A 21,889-nucleotide genomic window follows, 5' to 3' on the forward strand; every position below is an offset into this window, starting at 1 on the left:
CCTGATTTTAATTATGATTTTAATTCTGCACACCTGAGTTCATGTTCAGTTCAGGACTTCCTTTTCAGGTCACTTCTGCATGTAGCTCTGCATTTATTTTAACACTTTCTGCTCTCTGTTAACCTTGGAACCTTTGGCGCATTAAATAATTTGAAAAAATATCCACTCTCGAAATTCAAACCATCACACAAATAGAACTAGAGTTTGCATGCGGAATGAATATTTTATTACTAGATTATAAAAATAAAATACAAAATAATTTTAAAACACAACTTAAAACACTGTACAAAGCTTTAATATGATACAAATGGGAAAATTAAATAAATAATTACACTTCTATGTACAGATGGCCTATACACAGCACTCCATGTTTCTGCCAATACTCTGTCATTTGCTGCCTGAGCAAAAGCAAAACGAGGGGCTGCTTGGAAAGAAAAATAACAATATAATGCCTTTAGAGGTATTTAAAAGAGCAATTTATCATTTTAATTTCATGAAAAGAAATGTAGAAGAAATGTAGAGTTATTAAAATATTGGTCTTAATGAGATAATAATTCTGCATTGCAGTTCAATCTTAAAACAGCTGCCATTAGTTCCTAACTTTGAAGATTTATATCCAGAGTCAGGGAGATGGCTCGAAAGGTTGGAGTGCATGCTTTGCATGTGGGAGCAGCAGGTTCAGCAGGTTCATTCCCGCACTGCATGTCCCCCAAGAACACCAGGAATGACCTCAAAGTGCAAAAACAGAAGTGGGCTCCCAAACAAAAGGTTTACATCTAATTCAAAACCAGATGCTTACCCAGCTCCCTCTTTTCCCAAACATTAGATTTGTAAGTAAATGGCTCAATGAAATCGGCTGACACTGGATCTTTTAGAAAAAAAAATGTCAGGAGGGGCACTAGAAACTGTGTACATGGGTGAAGTGAGGGGACTCAAGCCAGAAATCAATCTTAACTGTCACTTTATTTAGCTCTTCCAATTTCAGGACCCTGTTGCCATTGTGATAATTTCTTTCGTCTCCTTTATATTTCTGAATTCTTTTTAACTTAGTGAAAAAAACACTGATGAAGGGTTTAAAAAAATAATTGCTTTGAAAAAGACCCAAGGGCTGCTCTTCAGTCCCCTTTTCTTGGTCCCACGGTCCCTTTCTCTGTAGTTCTCTAAAACCAATTATATTCATGATCTAATCCCATTGATACATAAAGAACACCTAGACTCCAGATATGGTGTATAAATATTTAAGAATTTAAACTGTATAGGTTTTAAGGAGGGGAAACGTATTTTGGTAAATTTATATTAAAACTCAATGTTTTTAACCAGGCAGTGACGTTTCATATATTTACAATATGAAACATTAAATTACTGAAGAGATAAGACTTCTTTCTGTAGTGTGTAAAACTGTGTCATCAACAAGACTTATAGTCACATGGGCTCAAACATGCTAAGTCTTTTTCTATAGGTCAAGGAACCCAGAAGCCCTGGCATGGAATATCTGAGAGAAATGTCAGAATCACAGAGCTACTATAGCTATACATGCTGTCATTTTCAATTAAGAGGAAGACCCTGTCCATTTCACAAAAAGTGTTTCACTTCTTTTCTCCTTCTTTAAGTCTAAGGATCCAACGAAGTCTAAGAAAATATTGAAATCATTAAAACCATTGCTGAATAAATGTTACTATCTTTGCTATTCAGTGTCTTCAAGCAGTATATAAAGGTAATCTTATCAAATAGTTTAATTTTCTGATCTAAGTTGATCAAAGGACATAATTAAATATCAAGCTTATACTTTAAAAGTCAGAGAAGACAAGCACAACTGAACTATAAAATATTGATGGGCCAAGACTTCACTATAATTCCATGTCCAGCCAGAGATTTTTCAAGGATTATGGTATGTAACATACAAATTTCTCTTAAAATGAATAGGTAGGAATCATTGTCCCATGTTCTGGAATTACCTAACAACTATAGGTATTCCCTATGAGCCAGTAATTCTACTGCTAGGAAAGGTAGGCAACCAATTCTGCAGGCTTCCAAGACTTGGTTAAATTTCTCTAGAGGGATGGACACAATATTGAGAATATATAGTTTTCATACTTCTCCCAAATCCTTGAGGATGAATGATATACAGTAGGACCAGAGTTCTACTGTGAACTGGGGTGTCAAAAACAAATCACCTGAACTTCTCTTCCATAAGATTCCAGGCCCAGCCTTTTTACTTTCCCAAGTTCTAAATACACAACTGTGGTTTCTGAACTTGGGTATTTAATGATGTGAGAATTATGGTAGTGGTTATGTATCCTGATCTTATAATACTTTTTGTATTAAAATACCGATAAGTAAATATCTTGCAAATTATCTACAAAATTAAACTCAAAGTAATGTAATGCAGCTGTTCCACCGTTCTACCTCCTCGTGTAACAGGTGGTAAATTTTTTCTCCCTGTACGCTAAGTCCCAAGTCCAAACACATCAGTAGTAAATGTACATAAATGGAAGTGGGCAAACTAAAGAGTGAAAACAAAGTAATTACAAAATATATAAATATGATTGAAGAAAAATTTCCCTAGCATGTTATGTTTGCTAGATGTTAAAGGAATCATTTACATGTAAGTTAATGTGTGAACTTTGATCTACAAATACCCAGAGTATGATGCAGTTTTTTTCCTTAAAACCACTAATCTCTTACCCAAGAATAGCTGAGATCAGCACCAGGAGGATTACTCCATAACTTAGAGGCCAGCCGGGTATCCTAGAGGAAAGGGCTATTCAGATAGAGAAGGGAGCACCAAATAAAGGATGTTTGGAGGATCCTCCCAGGAGGGGAGATGCATGTCGAAAGTAGACTATGGACTGAACATGTTTGCCACTCAATGCCTCTTTTGCAGACCACAACACCCAAAAGGAGAGAGAGAACACAGGGGATTGCCCTGCCACAGAGACGGGGGGATGGGGGGATGGGGGTGGGAGGGATATTATCCATGGTGGTGGAAAATGGGCACTGGTGGAGGGATGGGTATCTGATCATTGTATAATTGAAACCAAAGCACAAAAAATTGTAAATCTACAACTTTAAAAAAAATAAAATAAAATAAAGGGGAAAAAAAAAAAAAAAAACCACTAATCTCTGACTTTACATCCTGTTTTCCTATCATCAACTCCAATAATAGTTTAGAATTATAGTTCCTAGAACAGACTCCTTTGCTTTTGGGGAAAAGCATCTGTTTCTGATTCAAAGTATAGAAAACTATCGTTTTAACTGTGGCTGGGTTTATAAAACATGCAGCAAACAATATATACTTTTTTTTTCTTGATTGAATGCAACCATAGAAACATTTGCATCAAAATATGTGGCCTTGAAGGAATCTCTGATGATTACTGAAGAAGCTTGAGTTCCCAGTGGCTAGGAGTTATCCAGAGATATTGTACAGTATCTGAATTAGTAAGCATGAGATTAAAAAATAATAATAATATAGATAAATGACAACAGTGAGTCACAATTACCATTTTTCTACTTTGACTTAATTAACGTGGCAACTTTCCCCAGAAACATTCATTCACTTCACAACATGGAACTTCAGAAACAGTAAATGTTAACTAGACCATCTTCAGCAAGGCCAGCGTGCATACTAAAGTTGAGAATGGGAATACCTGCCTAAGATTTATCATTTAAAGAAGTAATCTGTACTTTTAGGTTAAATTTGATACCAGCCATTTTTCTTCCTTTGCTCACCATATATTAAATGTCTTTAAGCTGTGCAAAAAAGTACTATGTGGAATTTTAGTATTTTGACCTTGGAGATTTGGCAGCATAATTCAGGAAGAATGCTATCTAAAGGGACCGAGTTATTGCTAAATCTATCACCTGCTCCATCCAAGTAATTTCAGAAACCAAGTAAGAGAAGGCAAGGACAAGTGTGACCCAGTAACCAACCATTTTGTTGTGACAGGAGAAATCAGGAGGTGCCTGTTTTTCAAAAAATATTTTTAATTTTAGTGTAAGTTTGGCTTGACTTTAACTAACGGCTATGTTCCTAGCTTAGGTGGAATAGCCAACTGGTTTAAAATTACTTGAATGATCTATATTCGTCACAAAAATCTGAAATATATCATCAATAAAGAAAATTAAGTAAAATTAAAATTTAAAAACCAACCAACTTTCTATTTTACTTTAAAATAAAAGAAAAACAACAATTTTTGTGCCAAGAGTTTTGCCCAGGATTGCCTGCCAAATTTTATAGCCTGAGCAAACAATATTTAATATCTAAAACATAAACTTTTTAAATAAAAACCATGAAATAACTCTGTAAAGACATCAATTTTAAGTGGCCTTATTGATGCATTAGGTATAATAAGTTTTCTTCAAAAGTATCAGTAGCAGAAACATCTTTGGTTATTTCATTCCTTCGCATGCAGAATAAAATATTTGCACACAAGGACACTTTCTCTCTGAATCACAATGAGTTCGTCAGTCCCATTTAGAAAAGGTGGTAAACACAGTGAAAAAGGTTAAGAGAAAAATGTAAGTAACCAAGAAAGGGAAAAAACATTTACTTGCGCCATCACTGTCAGATGTGACTGCTTTAGCAGAGAAATGCTAAGAAGGAACAAACCAACACTCAAATCTCAATTGAGGCCTCATCAGCTTTTCCAATTGGGAACAAATAAAGCACATTTCTGACTAGAATTTGAAGTTAGCTACTTTTAGAGCACAATTTAGTTAATAGAGAAAAAGAAGATAATTCCTTAATTATAAATTACTCTCCCACCCCTCAAAGTGAGGTGGAAAAAGGAAAGTAAATTTTAAGTTTAAAAAAAAAAACAATTTGTGGGGGCTGGAGAGATAGCACAGCGGGTAGGGCATTTGCCTTGCACGCGGCCGACCCGGGTTCGATTCCCAGCATCCCATATGGTCCCCTGAGCACCACCAGGAGTAACCCCTGTGCATCGCCAGGTGTGACCCAAAAAGAAAAAAATTCAATTTGTGTGAGACCCATAATTATCATCTGTTTATCCACTCTAACCATAAAGATGGAATTATGTGATCAATATGACAAATATCTGAACCAGAATTACAAGCATTATGTCCCAGTAACTCCCGCCCCCCACCCCCATTAAAATCTTTTTAAAATAAAAACTAAATCTATCTTGGCTTGTTAAAGATTGCCATCCTTGCATTATACACAGGGAAGGCAAAAAGAATTTGAGGTTCACATGCCAAGAAGGTATTTTTCAGAAAATGAAGATAGGCAAGGCCCAAGTGTACGCGAGGCACACAATAAAAAAGGATTTCATCCATCTGTGGTCTGGAAATTACAAATGGAGGATGAGAAAGAATGAGTATATATGCATATGTTTCTATATATATTTATAAATATTTATATAATTTATCATAAATACATGCAAGTAGTGTTATAGCAACTATTATACAATATAATACAGAAGAATTGGTCTTCCAATATTACAATTGCTTTAGTTAAACAGCAAATATTTCTCATCTATTGCATTCCTCTGTAGTGCCTGAAAGTGAAGAGAAATTAAAATTCCACATTATGCTACATTTATTATGGGAGACCATAGATGCCTCAATAGTGTTTTGAGTTTTGTTTTTAAAAAGCTCGACACAGATAAAGAGAACAGGATTAAGTTCAGTGCAGCTTCAGGGCAGCATTGATGCAGCATTTGAGTATGTTCACTTGGTGAGGAAATATATTTCTTTCTCCCCCCGCCCCCAATTCAACCATACTAGGTTTGGCAGCAAACACAAGGTCAAAGAGAAAGTACAGATGTTTGCTAGAAGGCAAATTTCAACAGCAAGCAGACCAATTTATCTGACCTTAATAAAGTATTTACAACACAAAACACCTACAAAATAAAAAATAACCCATTTTAAAAGTCTAGTATGACTTAATTTTACCTGATCTCTGCTATCATGAGTGAGATTAGAACAAGTATGATCCTTCTCAAGCTTTCTAAATTGAGATTACTTGGAAATCAGGTCAAGAAGCCAAAATATCAAATCAAAGCACAGGAAAAGCAGCTAACAAAACATTTAAAGATAAATATTGGGTCTAAATTTATTTTCCCAGATACTCATTCCTTATTGGCTAAATGTATAAAATATAAAGTTTGAGGGTTATAAACCTCAACAACATTCCTAATTTCTTTCCCTAAATCTCTAAAAGCAAAGTCACATTCCATAGCATTGTACTTCCCTGGTATTATCTTGGAGGCTGATATTACAAATAGTTGATACCTAAAAGATTGAGGAAGCAGAGGTCTAATCTGGTCGGTTTTTCTTTCCACAAGGAGGAAACTTGGGGGGAGAAGATTCTTCTCTCTGGAAGGGATTACCATACACTATCCTCTCTCCCTAAATTTAGCACTAAAGGCTGCAAAGTAGCTCTATTGAGATTTACCTAAGCTTCCTTTTCTTAAATTTCATCAGTTACTTTTCACAAAATAATACATTAAAGTACTTTGCTCCAAAGGAAATATTAGGGGACTAAAACAATTCTCAGCATATGCTGCTGAAAACACATTAGAGTGTACTGTTAAAAAGAAGCCAGGTCAGGTGAAAAATACTAAATGATAAATGTGAAATCCAGGGATTTTACTAAGAATGAGACTAAGTAAAGGTGTGAATTCTTGATATGCCAGATACACAACAGAAGTCAAATCTGTATGATAACTGGCTCTTCAAGAATAGACTTCTTACATACTCTAATATAAAAATAATACTTAACTTACTCTCTAAGGTTGGGAAGTTCTGAAAGAAAATATTAAAACAAGTTTTACTTGTGCTATAACAACTTTGAGTAGACCCTTTAAAAAGTGGCAAAACCCTTTAAACTTCCATTCTACCTCCTACCTTCACCTCCTGTTTAAAAGGCAGCTGAAAATGAAAGTTCATTTAATGAGTTTCCCTCCTTGGATTTTGTTAGGTTGCTCCTTCCTATGCAAAGGCATTGATTCTGTTTTCTGCTTGCTGTCTGCCTTAAGAAATTCCTTATCATATATTTATGTCTTTTTATGAATAATTTATCATGTTACCTTCTTTTGCAAGAGAAGATCAACACTGATTTTTTAAATAGACAGTACAGGGACACACATGCATCGGGTTTAGGAGGAAGATCTCACACTTTTCACAAAGATGCAGCCCAGCCCCTATCTGCTGAGTTTACTGGCTGACTTACTCTTCCCTGGGGGGGCTTTAGTGCTGGCTGAATGGTGGTGGAGGCTGCCAGTTCCCTTCAGACCATTCTTGTTGGGTTTGCAATGCTCCTGTTGGCAGGACCTCCTAGAAGAGGAAGATCCTGAGTGGCTGGGGGGTGACTTGCTTCTCCCCAGATGTGGGGATGAACTCCTCTGGTCATGGTGGGGCCGTCCAGCCCTGGATGGCGAGGAACTAGATGTACGAGGCAAAGAAGAGCTTCGAGGAGAGGCACTGGGACTCCTGCGAGGGACAACTGGACTCTTGGGTGGTGTTTTTGGATTGTGAGGGGATCCTGGACTTTTGCACTGAGGTTTCTGAGAGCCATTTTGAAGAATTTGGGCCAGGCGTGAAAAAAGATCTGAGTCAGAATTGCTACTTCCTAGGACTTTATATCTGCGGAGTCTTAAAAGAATAGAGAAGAATTATTTTCAATTTATTTCAAGAGCCTCTAGAAAGTCACAATGTTGCAAATCACTATATATATAGTGATATATATCATATATATAACATATATATGATATATATATATATATATATATATTCTGAATCAAAAAAGGAAACAGAGAAATTACTTTGTTCACGCAGCAGCTGTAAGACCTGGGCCAACCTCTTCCATCTTTTACTGGGAATATTTCAGAATTTTACTGAGCAGCTAAGTGTGGTGAATCAAGTCTTCAGTTAATGCCTGCCATTCAGAAGCACTGACATTCAGAAGTACTCATATGTTCCCTTCCTCTGAGGGCAGAAACATGCTTCTAATTTTAGGACCTAAGTAGGTAAGTTCTAAGATCTGATAAGTCCCGGCTGGTCAGCTCTACAGTATCTATATCATGCTTGGCCTGGTTCAAGTATTACTTTTTAGGGGACACAAGAAAATTAAGTAACAAATGACAATTAAGATTTATATGTTTATATGTTTCCAGAAGGTGAGGGAGGGAGAGAGAGGGGTGGGGGGGAGGAGAAAGAGACGAGAGAGAGAGAGAGAGAGAGAGAGAGAGAGAGAGAGAGAGAGAGAGAGAGAGAGAGAGAGAGAAAAGAGAGAAATGAGAGAGAGAAGGAAGGAGAGCCTATCATAAAGGCAGGCTGGGGGTGGGATGTTGGGAGAGAAACTGGGGCCATTGGTGGTGGGAAATGTACATGGTGGAGGGACGGGTGTTGGATCATTGTATGACTGAAACCTCATCATGAACAGCTTTGTAACTATGTATCTCACGGTGACTCAATTAAAAAAACTGAAGTGAAAAAAAAAAGATTTATATGCTGAACCAGAGACAGTAAAGGGTAAAGCTTCTCTTGCATGTGGCTGACCTTATTTCACTCCCCAGTACCACATGGTCCCCTCAGTACTGATGTGGTATTTTCAGTTAAAATCTTTTAGTTAGGGGCTGGAGTGATAGCACAGCAGGTAGGGCGTTTGCCTTGCACGCGGCCTGACCCGGGTTTGATTCCCAGCATCCCATATGGTCCCCTGAGCACCGCCAGGAGTAATTCCTGAGTGCATGAACCAGGAGTAACCCCTGTGCATCGCTGGGTGAGACCCAAAAAGCAAAAAAAAAATTTTTTTTTAGTTAAAAAACTTTAGTTGGAGACAGGTAAAGTCCCTGAACACCACTGGGTGTTGTCCCAAAATCCACCACCACCACACGCAAAAGATTTATTTACATTCCGAAGCAGTTCAGGCCACTGGCATACCATATCTATGAAAGCATAGAAGCAAGCAGAAAGATAGAGGATGGTGATATGGAATCACCTCTTTAAAAATGATAATAAACAGCAGTTTATCTAAGTGACTGCCATTTATTATCATTCTTCCTGTAGAAGTCTAGTCCTATTAGACCAGATTTCAAATCCAATTTTTAGTTATCCTTGAACTTGAAGCCCTAAAGAAAGTCTAAACTAATCTTATTTTAATTAAAAGCAGCAAGTTCTACTGGGTTATGATACAGATACAATCTCAGCTTTTTTATTTTTTGGCCACACCCAATGGTGCTCCAGGGTTATTCCTGGCAGTGCTTGGGAACCATATGGGGCCATATGAACACAGGAGGCTGCATTTAAGGTAAATGCTTTACCCACTAAACTATCTCTCCAGGCCCTAAAATCTCACTTTAACATATTCCAAAAATCCTTGTAACAGATGGAGACCAATTTCTGCATTATCTGAAATAGGCTATAGTTTTCTTGTAAATACATTTTGATCAGTTTGGGCCATATCTAGAGTGTTCAGGGGGAAACTTCTGGCTCTGCACTCAGGGAATAATAATATGAGGTGCCTCAGAAAGAGAACTAAGATCAGCTGCGTGCAAGGCAAGAGCCTTAACCTGCGTGCAAGGCAAGAGACTTACTGTATCTTTGACACTAGTATACTTTTATTTTCACTTTTTTCCCCCCCATCACAAGACCATCCTTTTAAGGGCCAAAATTGTGACTCTGTGGTAGAGGCTCATACCATACATGAGACCCATACCATGCATGAGACCTTTGGGTTCTCTGACACTACAATCAATCTCCGACCTTTTTGCCTTCCTTCTCCAAAGCTTTAGAACGTTCTAGTCCAATGGCTTAAAGTAAAGCACTCTTGGGGCTAGAGCAATAGCACAGCGGGTAGGGCGTTTGCCTTGCACGCAGCTGACCCAGGTTTGATTCCCAGCATCCCATACGGTCCCCTGAGCACCGCCAGGGGTAATTCCTGAGTGCAGAGCCAGGAGTAATCCCTGTGCATCGCCAGGTGTGACCCAAAAAGCAAAGCAAAAAAAAAAAAAAAGTCATCTCCTCAAATGTTCCTTTTCTACAAAACATGATCATGCTTGAATATTTAAATAATAATAAGGTAAAGGTAAAGGCCCTCCCGTTGATCGTCGATTTGCTCGAGTGTGCCCAGTAACGCCTCCATTGGAGACTTTGTTGTTACTGTGTCTGGCATATCGAATACTCTCGGTAGCTTGCCGGGCTACCAAATGGTAATTATTAAAATATATTTATTATGTATGGCTATATATATCATATGTCCATATAATTGATAGCCTATATCAATATGATCTTTTAAATTCATCATAAACATATATGGCATTATTATCAGGGCCCATTAATCCAATTATGGATATAGTATTCTTCACTGGAATATAATATTTGATGTTATACTTTTATTTATTTTTGTCTTTGCTTTTTGGGTCACACCGAGCAATGCTCAGGGGTTACTCCTGGCTCTGCACTCAGGAATTACTCCTGGCAGTGCTCAGGGGATCATATGGGAAGCAGGGGATTGAACCCAGGTTGGTCACGTGCAAGGCAAACCCTCTACCCACTGTACTATTGCTCAGGTCCCTGTCATTATACTTTTATATTGAAATTCTGATTAACAAAGCTAGAAAACTGCTAAGTATCTAGTTAACATGGATTGGGAAGATTTAACTTATGTTGATAAGCACTGCTAGAAACCCTACCCTATTTCTTCCTTTCAAACCACAGAGCAAAATGCTTTACAAAATGCTATAATTGAGGAAATTAGGGGTTTCCACTATCTGTGGCTAGGGAAAATCAAGGAAGGGGAGTAGATGATCAGAGGCAGGCAACAAAGAGATAATATCACGCACATATTATAACCAAGCAGACAGAAAGAATGCTCATACTTGAAATGGAGAGCAGAGAGATTTACCTGGCTTCTACTCCAGGCCTGGTGGGTGGCTTCCCTGGTGGTGGTCGAGGCAAGAACTGAGATGAAGTTGAGCTATTAACTTGCTCTGTGTTAACCCATGAAACTGGCCTTGGGATTTTGCTCTTTCTGGACTGGGAGATGATGGGTGACAGAAAGTTTTCTTCAGCTGACCTGCTCAGGTGTGAGTCTACAGCCAGTCTTGAAAAGGGAGTGAGGACTTCTTCCTCAGAAAAGGAAGCAGGAACAGTGGCTAGTCTCTCCTCTAGCAATTTATCAGAGGCACTTGAGAAATCCCCAAGAAAAGACTTGAGTTGCCTTTTTTCCACCAGTAGCTTGACTAGATCTGGCTGATAGGCTTTCTTTTGGAGAAGCTTTTCTTTTGCAGAGCCTGGAGAGGATGATTCAAAAGTTGAGTCTATCTCTTGTGCTAAAACAGGAATTCGGCTGTGTCTAGTTGCAAGGGATGACCTAACCATATCTTTTCTGGATGGGGAACAATGTTCACTCTCAGAAACACAATGAAATAATTCTCCATTTGTAGGAGCAACTTTCTCTTTCTTACCCTCTTGGTGCAAAAAAGTAGATAGATCTCCTTGATAACCTGGCAAGTCTTCACTCTTGCTCTCTTCATCCTTAGAAATTTTGCTTTTTTGTATTGCTGCAACCTGGCCTTCACCATGTGAGTCAGTGAGTCGTGGAGAAACTTCTGAAGTTTCAACTGCCAGAAGTTTCATTATCTCATGATTTTTATCTTGATTTGGCACCACACTAAAAGTTTGTGTTTTTGTCGCATCAAGAGGTTCACTAGTAGCTGAGCGATCCCTTTCCAGAGTTACCAAATCTCCTGGGAGGGAGGAAATTTCAATACATTGTTGCCCTTTACTTAATTTCTCATCTTCATTCTCTGACCCTAGGAGAATGCTTTTCTCTTCAGTCTCCCTAGGGAGATTCTCAAATTCCTTCATAGCCAGTTTGTTATGGTCAAGAAGGTCTTTTGATCTGGGGTCTTGGCATTTGTCACTCTCTCTAATATTGGGTAACACATCATGACCAATATGATCTATCTGAACTCCCAAGTCTGTTCTGCTTCCTGCGCTAGGAGGCTCACCCTCCGTCCCCACCATGCCAGAAAAGTTCTCCCTTGGAGAGTAAAGTTCAACAGTTGGCTCCATGGGCTGAAGATCTTTCTTCTCTGGCAGCAGCTGACCATAGTGGAAGCTTCCAGAAGTTGACTGTGTAGATGCTGCAGAAGGTCTAGGAATTGTAATCTTAAAAAGAGAAAAGGAAAACATCAAAATGCATTAACGTGGAATATTAATGAAGATGCATGAGTTGAGATTTAGTACATTAAATACTAACTTATTCTCCCCGAGAATAAAATCCCATGGTCAGATGGAATCATAGAAGTTTTTCTAAGCTTCCAAAGACCTACTTCCATCTTCCACAAGTTATTCCAGGAAGTGAAAAGAAACAGGAATTAATCCTCTAGTTTCTAGTTTTTTAGCAGACTAGAATTGCCTAGATACCAAAAGTTGACAGAGATATTACTAAAAAATTACTAGCACTGTAGCACTGTCCTCCCACTGTTCATCGATTTGCTAGAGCAGGCACCAGTTAACATCTCACAACAAATTATGAGACTTGTTATTGTTTTTGGCATATCAAGTACGTCACAGGTAGCTTGCCAGGCTTTGCCGTGTAGGCAAGATACTCTTGGTAGCTTGCTGGGCTCTCCTAGAGGGGTGAAGGAATTGAACCTGGGTCAGCTGCGTGCAAGGCAAATGCCCAACCTACTATGCTATCGCTCCAGCACCCCCCCCAAAGTACTAGAAAATTTCAAAACAATATCCCTGATGAACATGGATGCAAAGATCCTCAATCAATTCCTAGAAAATATAATTGTAATAAACACACAAAACACCACAATCAAATGGGATTCATCCCAGGAATATAGACTATTTATATACAAACATTCATTATAAGCAAATGAATTATATGCAGCATTCATTATAGCAGATCAATTAATGAGATACACTACATTAATCCACTGGGTGTGGCCCCCAAACAAAACAAAATAAACCCAAATACTCATCTCCATAGATGCAGAGAAAGCATTCAACAAGACTGGTTTTTTAATTTTTCTTGTGGTTTTTCGACCACACACTACAGTGCTCAGGGTTTACTCCTGGCTCTGAGCTCTGGGATCACTCCTGGTGGGTTTCAAGGACTATAAGGGAAGCTGGGGATTGAACAGTAAGTGCCCCACCCACTGTGCTATTGCTCCAGCCAGCAATCAATAAGATTTTAAGATTCTTTTATGATAAAAAGCCCCCCAAAATGGGGATTTGTAGGATAACATTGGTTTGTCGTTTCTCCCTGGTCTTAGGGAGCTAAGATTTATTGGGTTACACCATTCACAATGCTCTCGAGGTACTCCCATTCCTATCTTTAACTTCTTCTCTGGGGTCTCTTTCCCAACCAGTTAATCACCTTTATCCCCAAATCAAACTCTGTTGACTTGTAAGGATGTCCTCTTTCACTACTACTATTCAACATAGAAATTCTTCCCACAGCTATTAAGCAAGGAGAAATCAAAATAATTCAAAATGGTAAAGAAGTAAACTATCATTATTTGCAGATGACATGATATTGTTTTTAGAAAACTCTAAACACTCCACTAAAAGACTCCCCAAACAATATACTTATATTGTTAAAAAAATAAAAAATGAATATGAAGTATCAGGTTAAAAAATTAAAATACAGAAATTCAACAGCCTTATATATAAACCATGATGCAGATGAGAGAATATTTTTAAACTATATCACATATAACCATTTAAAAAAAAGGTCAAATATCTCAGAATTGATTAACAAAGGAGGTGAAAGCCCTATTCAGCTAAAATTATAAATCAGAAAGAAATGACAAGGAAATGTACTTAAGTACTGGAAGATTTAACATTGTAAAAATGACTGTTTTGCCTAAAAGAATTCAGACTGCAAAAACAATCCCCATCAAAATTCATAGTATTTTTAAGGAAATAGAACAAGTACTTCTAAAATTCACATGGAACCATAAAACTCCCAGAATAGCCAAACCAATTCTGAAAAAAAAAAAAAAACCCCACAGGAATTGCACTCCTGGACCCTATACAAGGACAGAGCTCTCTGATCAATGGAATAGGATCAAGAGTTCAGATAAGCCCTCAGACATATGTATGGCAGTTAGTTTACTACAAAGGGGATGAATGCATGAAGTGGAGCAAGAAAAACCTCTTTAAGTGGCAATCATGTTTGTTCTATCGTCTACTTTCAGTGATCATTGTATAACTGAAACCCAAGCACAAAAATTTTTACCTCATGGTGTTTCACTAAATAAAAATTGTACCTCATGGTGTAAGTAAGTAAAGTAAAGGCCCTCCCGTTGATCATCGATTTGTTCGAGTGGGCCCAGTAACGTCTCCATTGGAGACTTTGTTGTTACTGTGATTGGCATATCGGATACGTCATGGGGAGCTTGCCAGGCTCTGCTGTGCGGGCGAGATACTCTCAGTAGCTTGCCGGGCTCTCCGAGAGGGGCGGAGGAATCGAACTCGGGTCGGCCATGTTGGCTGCGTGCAAGGCAAACTCCCTACCACTGTGCTATCGTGTATCACTAAATAAAAATTTTTAAAAAAGAAAGAAAAGCCTTTAGAAATTGGTGCTGGAAAAATTGGATGCAAAAGAAAGAAAGAACTGGATTCCTATTTCATATCAAACACAAAGGTTAATTCAAAAAGGATTAAAGTCTTTGACAGCAAGCCTGCTTCCATAAAATACACAGAGGAAAACATAGGCCATACTCCTCAAAATACTGATTCTGTGTGATCTTCAACCATAAAAACAAAAGCAAAAACAAATAGATAAGACTGCATTCAACTAAAAGGCTTCTGCACCGTGAAAGAAATGGGACCTAAAATAAAAAGACATTCCACTGTCTGGAACAAATACACAGAATATGTCAAAGGGCTGATATGAAAGATACATAGAGCATTCTTCAGGTTCAAACAAGCCAAAAACAAAGATGACATATTCAAAGATGATATAAAAATAGCCAGTAAGCATATGAAAAAAAAATTCATCATCCAACTATAGGTTAACAGGTTAGTTTAAAGAACAATGTTGTTTCTCTTGAGTTGAAAGAGAGGGATACTAAATGAATATGGAATTTAAGGAAGCCTGGTACTCTTCCCAGATAAAAACAGATATGCCTGCTGGAGCCTGATTTTGTGTACCACAACTCCTTACATCATCACATCTGACTAAAATGAAGCTCATGCTGCTCTGACAATTAGAGGGAAGCATTACTGGTTACTGGTAATGTAACTTCTTTCTGGTACTTACAATTTATTGCCCAGACTGAATAAAAACACTAATTTCCTCCAAATTTTCCTTTGCAGAAAATCTGCATCACAACTGTCTTTAGCGGCTTATTAAAATACAGATTCCTGTATTTATCTCAGACATACTGAAGCATAAGTTCTAAAAGTGAGGCCTAGTATTATATTTTAATCATTAGACACCAAAGTTGGAAATTGGAAAGAGAAATGTAAAATATGAGCAATTTCCTGGTGGATGTTACAAAACAGTTAGGAAACAAGAGTTAAGTCCGAGCCTTGTAACAGTGTATAGCATTTAACCATGATGGACAAATAGATGCCTTCCCATTTAAAATTCTACAATTACAATTTTATTTTGTGTTGTTTTCTGCAGCTACACCCTGAGATGCTCAGGGGTTACTCTTAATTATGCACTCAGAAATCAATCCTGGAACTACACTCAGGAGACCATATGGGATGCTGGGGATCAAACCCAAGTCGGCCACATGCAAGGCAAGTGCCTGCCCATTATACTATCTTTGTAGCTCCTACAATTAAAACTTTTAAATTACACATAATCACTACTGATTACACATAGCAACTACTCCTTTAGTCTAAATATAAAATTAAAAGTGTTTTTTTGTTTTTGCTTGTTCTTTTTTAAGTTTTGGAAGCCATGCACAGTGGTGCTTAGAGGCTACCAGCAGCCTGGTGCTTGGGAGTCACTCTCAGTGCTTGAACTTGAACCTAGGACTTCTGCATGCTAATTATGCACTCCAGCCCTATCTGCTGTCTCCCAAGTCTCATGGTATAGATACGTTATTTTGAAATTAGGTTAGAATGACTTTTTTTTGTATTGAGTATCTGACGGCCACGCGGCCGTCAGATACTTTCTGCATTTTCTCCCAAGTCTCATGGTATAGATACGTTATTTTGAAATTAGGTTGGAATGACTTTTTTTTGTATTGAGTATCTGACCGCGTGGCCGCCCACCTACCAGATGCTCAGACTTCTTCGTCAAGATCATGAACGATCGGTTTGAGGCCCTTCATGTTCCCGGAGCGAACAGATGCCATTGGGCTACACTAGCACGCGACAGGGACAAATGGAGACGTTACTGGCGCCCACTCGAGCAAATCGCCGACTAACGGGAAGTTAAGTGATTAAGTGATAAGAGTATCTGACAAAAACCTCACTTTCATGTAAGTTGACTATAGAACTTAGTCCATCATCATTCCCTTATTTGCCAAAATCAGGCCTCTGCTGAAGAATCATATTTGATCAAAAGACATTTTGTCTTAATGTCTTACCAGCAGTGCTCAGGATCTGTTCCTAGTGGTGTTTGAGAAATATGTAGTGCCTGGGATTGAACCCAGGGCCTCACATATGCAAGACAAGTGCTCTACTACTGAGCCATATCCTTGGCCCTAGTAGTCATTTCTTAATAGCACCCTCAGTGTGTAACAGAGGAAAATGACAGGAACAAATTTCTTACCGCTGTTAGGGGTCCTTCTGCTTGGGCCTCCATTGGACTCGTGGGTGTTGCTGCAATAAATTGACTTGTAGTTCCAGCCTGGAGTTCTAACCTATCTGTATACTGTTCTGAAGCAGCAATGGCAGGGCACTCCCCAGAAAGTGTTAAGACCACACCTGAAGTTTGTTTCTTTAAATGATCATTCTCTGCCCAAGGACTCAATCGGAACTTTTCATCTTGTGGTGATTCCTCCAGGACATGAAGCACTTCGGGCTCCTCATCAGAAGGGCTTCCATTTGTTTTATGGCCTAAAGCCTCATTTGTCCTAAAATCCCGAAGGTCCTGCTCTTTGTCCACAAGCACCCACTCTTTGGAATCAACCTCCTGTTTGCAGGAGCTCAGGTTAACAGCTACAAATCCATTGCTGCCACCACCATCTGCCTGCTCAGGGGTATTTGCAGAAGCAGGCTTGGAAGCATCTGGAAGATATTCTTCATCATAGTGCCAGACGTGGTCAGCACGGGAGACAGCAGGAACACACGGCTTATGAAGCAGTGAAGGGAGAAGAGATTCCTTTCCTGCACTGGATTCTTTCTGCATTTTCTCCAGGCTTAAAAACAAAGAGAAGTTACTCAATGTCCTAAGGAAATATTTTTTTATATACTCTATAAGCACTATACAGAACTAATAGTTATAACACAAGACAAAAAGGGAGATAGCATGGAGAAAATTTCACTGGTGGATGTTTCTACGTGCTAAAATCCTCTGGAAAATGAAACCTATGAGAGGAGGATGACTCTCTTGCTCTGTGGCTGAAGAGAAACCTAACTGAGTTGACTTGTGTGGTGCATCCCACTTTTGCCTTACCAATGCAATCACACTATTCTGCACTTATTCTGAGTGACTGAGCAACTTACCAAAAAGGATTTTGCCTCACCAAGAAGTCCATATAAAATTATTAGCCTTTTATAGGCTAATAATTACTATCTTTTTCTTTTAAACTTCAGAAATGCATGTATATTCATTCACATAAAATTCTAAGGCAGGTCTTTTAAAAAGTGAAGGTACCATGCCTTTTTGATCATACACACCCCCACTATGCACACAGTGCTCTACATATGGTGGTAAAGGAAAAAGTGATGGTGGTCTGGGGGTATCACTTCACTTGTATCACTTGTCATCCCGCTGATCTTTGATTTGCTCGAGTGGGCGCCAGTCAAGTCTCCATTCATCCCTGTCATGTGCTAGTGTAGCCCAATGGCATCTGCTTGCTCCAGGAACGCAAAGAGCCTCAAACCGTTTGTTCAGGGTTTCGACGAAGAAGTCCAACCATCTTGTTGGTGGGCGGCTACGCATCCTTTTGACATCCCGTGGAATACAGTCAGTAACAGCTCTAGTCCAACGGTCATCTCTAAGTCACATTATGTGTCCAGCCCATCTGATTTTTGACGCCTTGGCAAATGAGACAGCGTCCCTTATTCTTGATCATCGACGGAGATCGGAACTCCAGATTCCTTCACCAACTTGAGTGAAATGTGATATTCCAAGCAAAGCTCTTTCGGTTCCTCTTTGGGATACCCAAATAGCGTTCTTGGCCTGTTTTCGTAGGGCCCAGGTCTCTGAGGTGTATGTTAGTGCAGGAAGAACGGTGGAGTCGAAAAGATGTGCCTAGAGGCGGAGGTTCTTCGTCCTCTTAACAACTTCTTTGATGCTCTTGAATGCATTCCACACTGCTCTCTTCCTCCTGCGCAGTTCTGGCGCCAAGTCATTCCTCATGTTGAGTTCTCAACCCAGGTACACATAGCTGCTGCATTCAGAGATGTTCGTTCCAATGAGAGCAAATGGAATGTCAGGGACTAGTTTGTTTTTCATGAGCATTGTCTTGCTGAGATTCAGCTGCAGTCTGACCTTTCCACACTCATGGTCGAAGTTGGCCAGCATTTGTGCTGCTTGGCTAATGTTTAGTGTTATTAGAACAACGTCATCAGCAAAGCGGAGGTGGTATAGTTGCCGACCATCTATCTTCGCTCCCATTTCTTCCCATTCTAGTCATTCATGATGTTCTCGAGGGTGGCACTGAAGAGTTTCGGTGAAATGGTATCACCCTGCCAAACCCCTCTCTTTACATCGATGATCACTTCCCTGTAGAATGGTGGTGAATCCTGGTGGTGAATTCATAATACAGCTTGAGAAGGATCCTGATGTAGAGTTTGAATGCCCTGTTTGGCTAGGGCTTCGATGACTGCTTCAGTCTCAACAGAATCAAAGGAGTTCTTTAAATCGATGAACATTACACAGAGCGGCATCTTGGACTCCCGTGAAACCTCAATGAGATTGGTTACTGCATGGATATGGTCGATCGTGCTGAATCCTTTTCGGAACCCGGCTTGCTCACATGGTTGTCCTTCATCTGTATTCTGCCTATTCTATTCATGGTTGTCCTTTGTCTAAGGTATTCTGCCTATTCTATTCAGGATGACTCAAATGAACAACTTGTAGATCATGGATAACCGGCGGATCAAGCGATAGTTGCCAATTTTGTGGATGTCTCCCTTCTTGTACAACAGAATGGTCCTGCTGGTTTTCCACTGGGATGGAACCTTGCATTCAGAGAGGTAGCATGTGAAGAGCCGAGCCAGTTTATTGATGAGTACCGGCGGCAGATTCTTCAGGTGTTTGGGTCTGACCTTGTCTGGACCGAGTGCTGTATGTTTCTTTATCAATGAAATGGTGTGTTGGATTTCAGAAGGTAGAACATTGAGAACGACATATCCATCCTGCAGAATTTGGTATGTGGGCAGGTGGACATGGCTATTGAAGAGATCTGAGTAGAAATCATGTATAATACTCTCCATTGCCCTTCTGCAAGATGTGATAGATGCATCAGGACGTCGGAGGGCAGTAGTTATCTTGGTCTTGTAATTGGCGAAGGACAGGCGGGCGTTCCAAATACTTTTCCTGGCTTCTGCCACATTGGCCAACACTGCTGCTCTTCTCTCTTTGAGGTCTTCCTTTATCGCTTCTCTGCACAGCTTTTTGAGCTCAGATATTAGCTTGTTATTGCCTGAGGCTTGCGCCAAATCAGGTTGGTGAATGAGTTCAAGAGTTTTAAAGACAAATGGGCACTGGCGGAGGGATGGGTATGTGATCATTGTATAATTGAAACCCAAGCACAAAAATTTGTAAGTCTACAACTGTACCTCATGATGTCTCACTAAATAAAAATTAAAAAAAAAAAAGAGTTTCAAAGACAGGCATCTGTTGTGGCTTTCCCACTCTTGGCATTTCTCACGCAGTCATGAAGGTGCTGAACCAGTCGATCGTATTCCTTGTTGATGTTGTCAACGAGGCATCTTCCTACACTGCCAAAATAATGCCAAAGAGCTCCCAGTTGGTGGTCATTCTCGGAATTCTCTTAAACTTTGCAGTCCTTTCTCCCCACTTCCCGCTTCCCGTTTTGATTGGGATATCAAACCCAGGTCTGGGGGTAGCTTCAGGATATACTTTTAATTTTGTTGGAGAGAAAGGCAGTTGATAGTGTACGAATCTCTGTTGACTGAGGGACAGGCACTGGTGTGACTGGTAGTAGCTGGCTATAATGGTTCTAAGAACTGACTTAAATTATTTTCATCTGCAGGAAAATAATTTAAGCTGTATACTTTTCCCTTTCCTTATATTAGAATTAGAAGTCTCACTGGAGCAATAGTATAGCGGGTAGGAAATTTGCTTTGCATGCCACTGACCCAGGTTTGATTCCTGGCATCCCATTTGGTCGCACCCCCTTCAAAAAAAAAAATAGATGCTTCAATTCCTCGAACTGTCCAAGGTTGGGTTCATTTTCATGGGGTTACTTCTGTTCTCAACTTTGCTTCTTATCTTTCAGCTCTTCCAATATGGAGTCCCTTTTTAAGTTCCATTCTTAACCACATGAAGCTTTATTGTTTGGATGGGGATATCAAACCCAGGGCATTACTCATTCACGGTATGTACTCTACTATTTAAAAACATGCATAGATGAAGGAGCGTTGAAAGTAGAAGCTGTATGGCTGAAGCTTAAATTGCATTTACATAGTACTTATCATATTGGTTAAATATGTAGTCTTTCTAATCTAACATTTTATTGTCAACAGTAGCCACCAGGAATGTATATTGAATAGTATGAGAATTATTAAAAGAATTAAGAATTATTAAAAGTATTTGTTTTATTATCAAAATTTGGAGGCAGTAGGCTTTAGAACTATGAACTACAAATATTTATTACCTATGTAGAGCTCTTCAAAGTTCTCTTTTCATTTCTATGTAGAATGTTAAGCTTACTAATGTAAACTTTTCCTACAGTACTTACCTTGATTTGAATTGTTTGTTTTGTATAATTTTTAAAAAATTTAGTCACAATGTTTCATCAGCAATCTCTTCACCAGTGTCCACTTCCCTCTCCCTATCCCCCTACAATTCACCTCCCACCCTTCAGTCTGTCTCTGTGAGAAGTGCTTTGTAAGTTTTTGTACTGTTGTTTACAGTACTGTTACTGATTGTATGAATTATGTTTTCCCTTTTTTCCATACTCCCTCACCTTCCTGTCTCTTTCCATCTTTATAACATACTCTCTCTTTCAACTCTATTTCTTTTCTATTTCAGTAAGAGATCACCCTCTGAATGTCATAAGACTCACTTGTATCTACTAGGGAAAAAGGCGACAGCTTTCTCTGCTCTTCCCAGCATTTAAGGACTTGCAAGAGAATTTCTAACAGTGTTAGTAAACAGTTCACAAGATAGAATGACAATTAAGAACATGGTTGAAAATGAGAGCCCCGTCCAATTAGTTCCACAGAAATGCAAGAACTTCTTAACTGAAAGACAATGTGCACTAGGAATAATGAAAATGACAACAAAAATAGTATCATCTAAGTAACTTAAAAAAACAAAACTATTTTATACCAGGTCTCAAGAAACTTGTCAGTGTCTGGCTTTGGCTCTAGGGTCAAACGTTTTTCCAGTTCAAAGCTGTGAATGGAGCGTAACTTTCGCACCAATGGAACATCTCTGTCTGGTTGAGTAATCTCTGAGCGAACACGAATTGGTGAACCAAGGCTTGGAGCATTCATAACACCATTTGCTTGGCCATGACTGTTCTCCTCTTCGGTAGCAGCCTAGACAAAATATGAAAGAAAACCACAAAAGCCCTTCCAGTTA

The 21,889-nt window shown here is 39.1% G+C and overlaps 1 protein-coding gene across 1 annotated transcript in view; it reads right to left on the reverse strand.

Moving 5' to 3' along the window:
* Positions 1-5,943: 5,943 nt before the first annotated feature.
* The window catches only part of TTBK2 (tau tubulin kinase 2), a 137,664-nt gene continuing 121,718 nt past the window's right edge, over positions 5,944-21,889 (reverse strand). Inside the window, exons 13-16 of the mRNA XM_056134271.1 lie at positions 21,635-21,846; positions 16,718-17,306; positions 10,868-12,135; positions 5,944-7,614 (exon numbers count right to left, since the gene is read on the reverse strand). Coding sequence (XP_055990246.1) covers positions 7,164-7,614; positions 10,868-12,135; positions 16,718-17,306; positions 21,635-21,846 — 2,520 coding nt within the window. The 3' untranslated portion in view covers positions 5,944-7,163. The remainder of the gene's footprint in view (positions 7,615-10,867; positions 12,136-16,717; positions 17,307-21,634; positions 21,847-21,889) is intronic.

This window comes from Sorex fumeus, unplaced genomic scaffold (assembly GCF_029834395.1).
Source record: "Sorex fumeus unplaced genomic scaffold, SorFum_2.1 ptg000098l, whole genome shotgun sequence".
NCBI lineage: Eukaryota > Metazoa > Chordata > Mammalia > Eulipotyphla > Soricidae > Sorex > Sorex fumeus.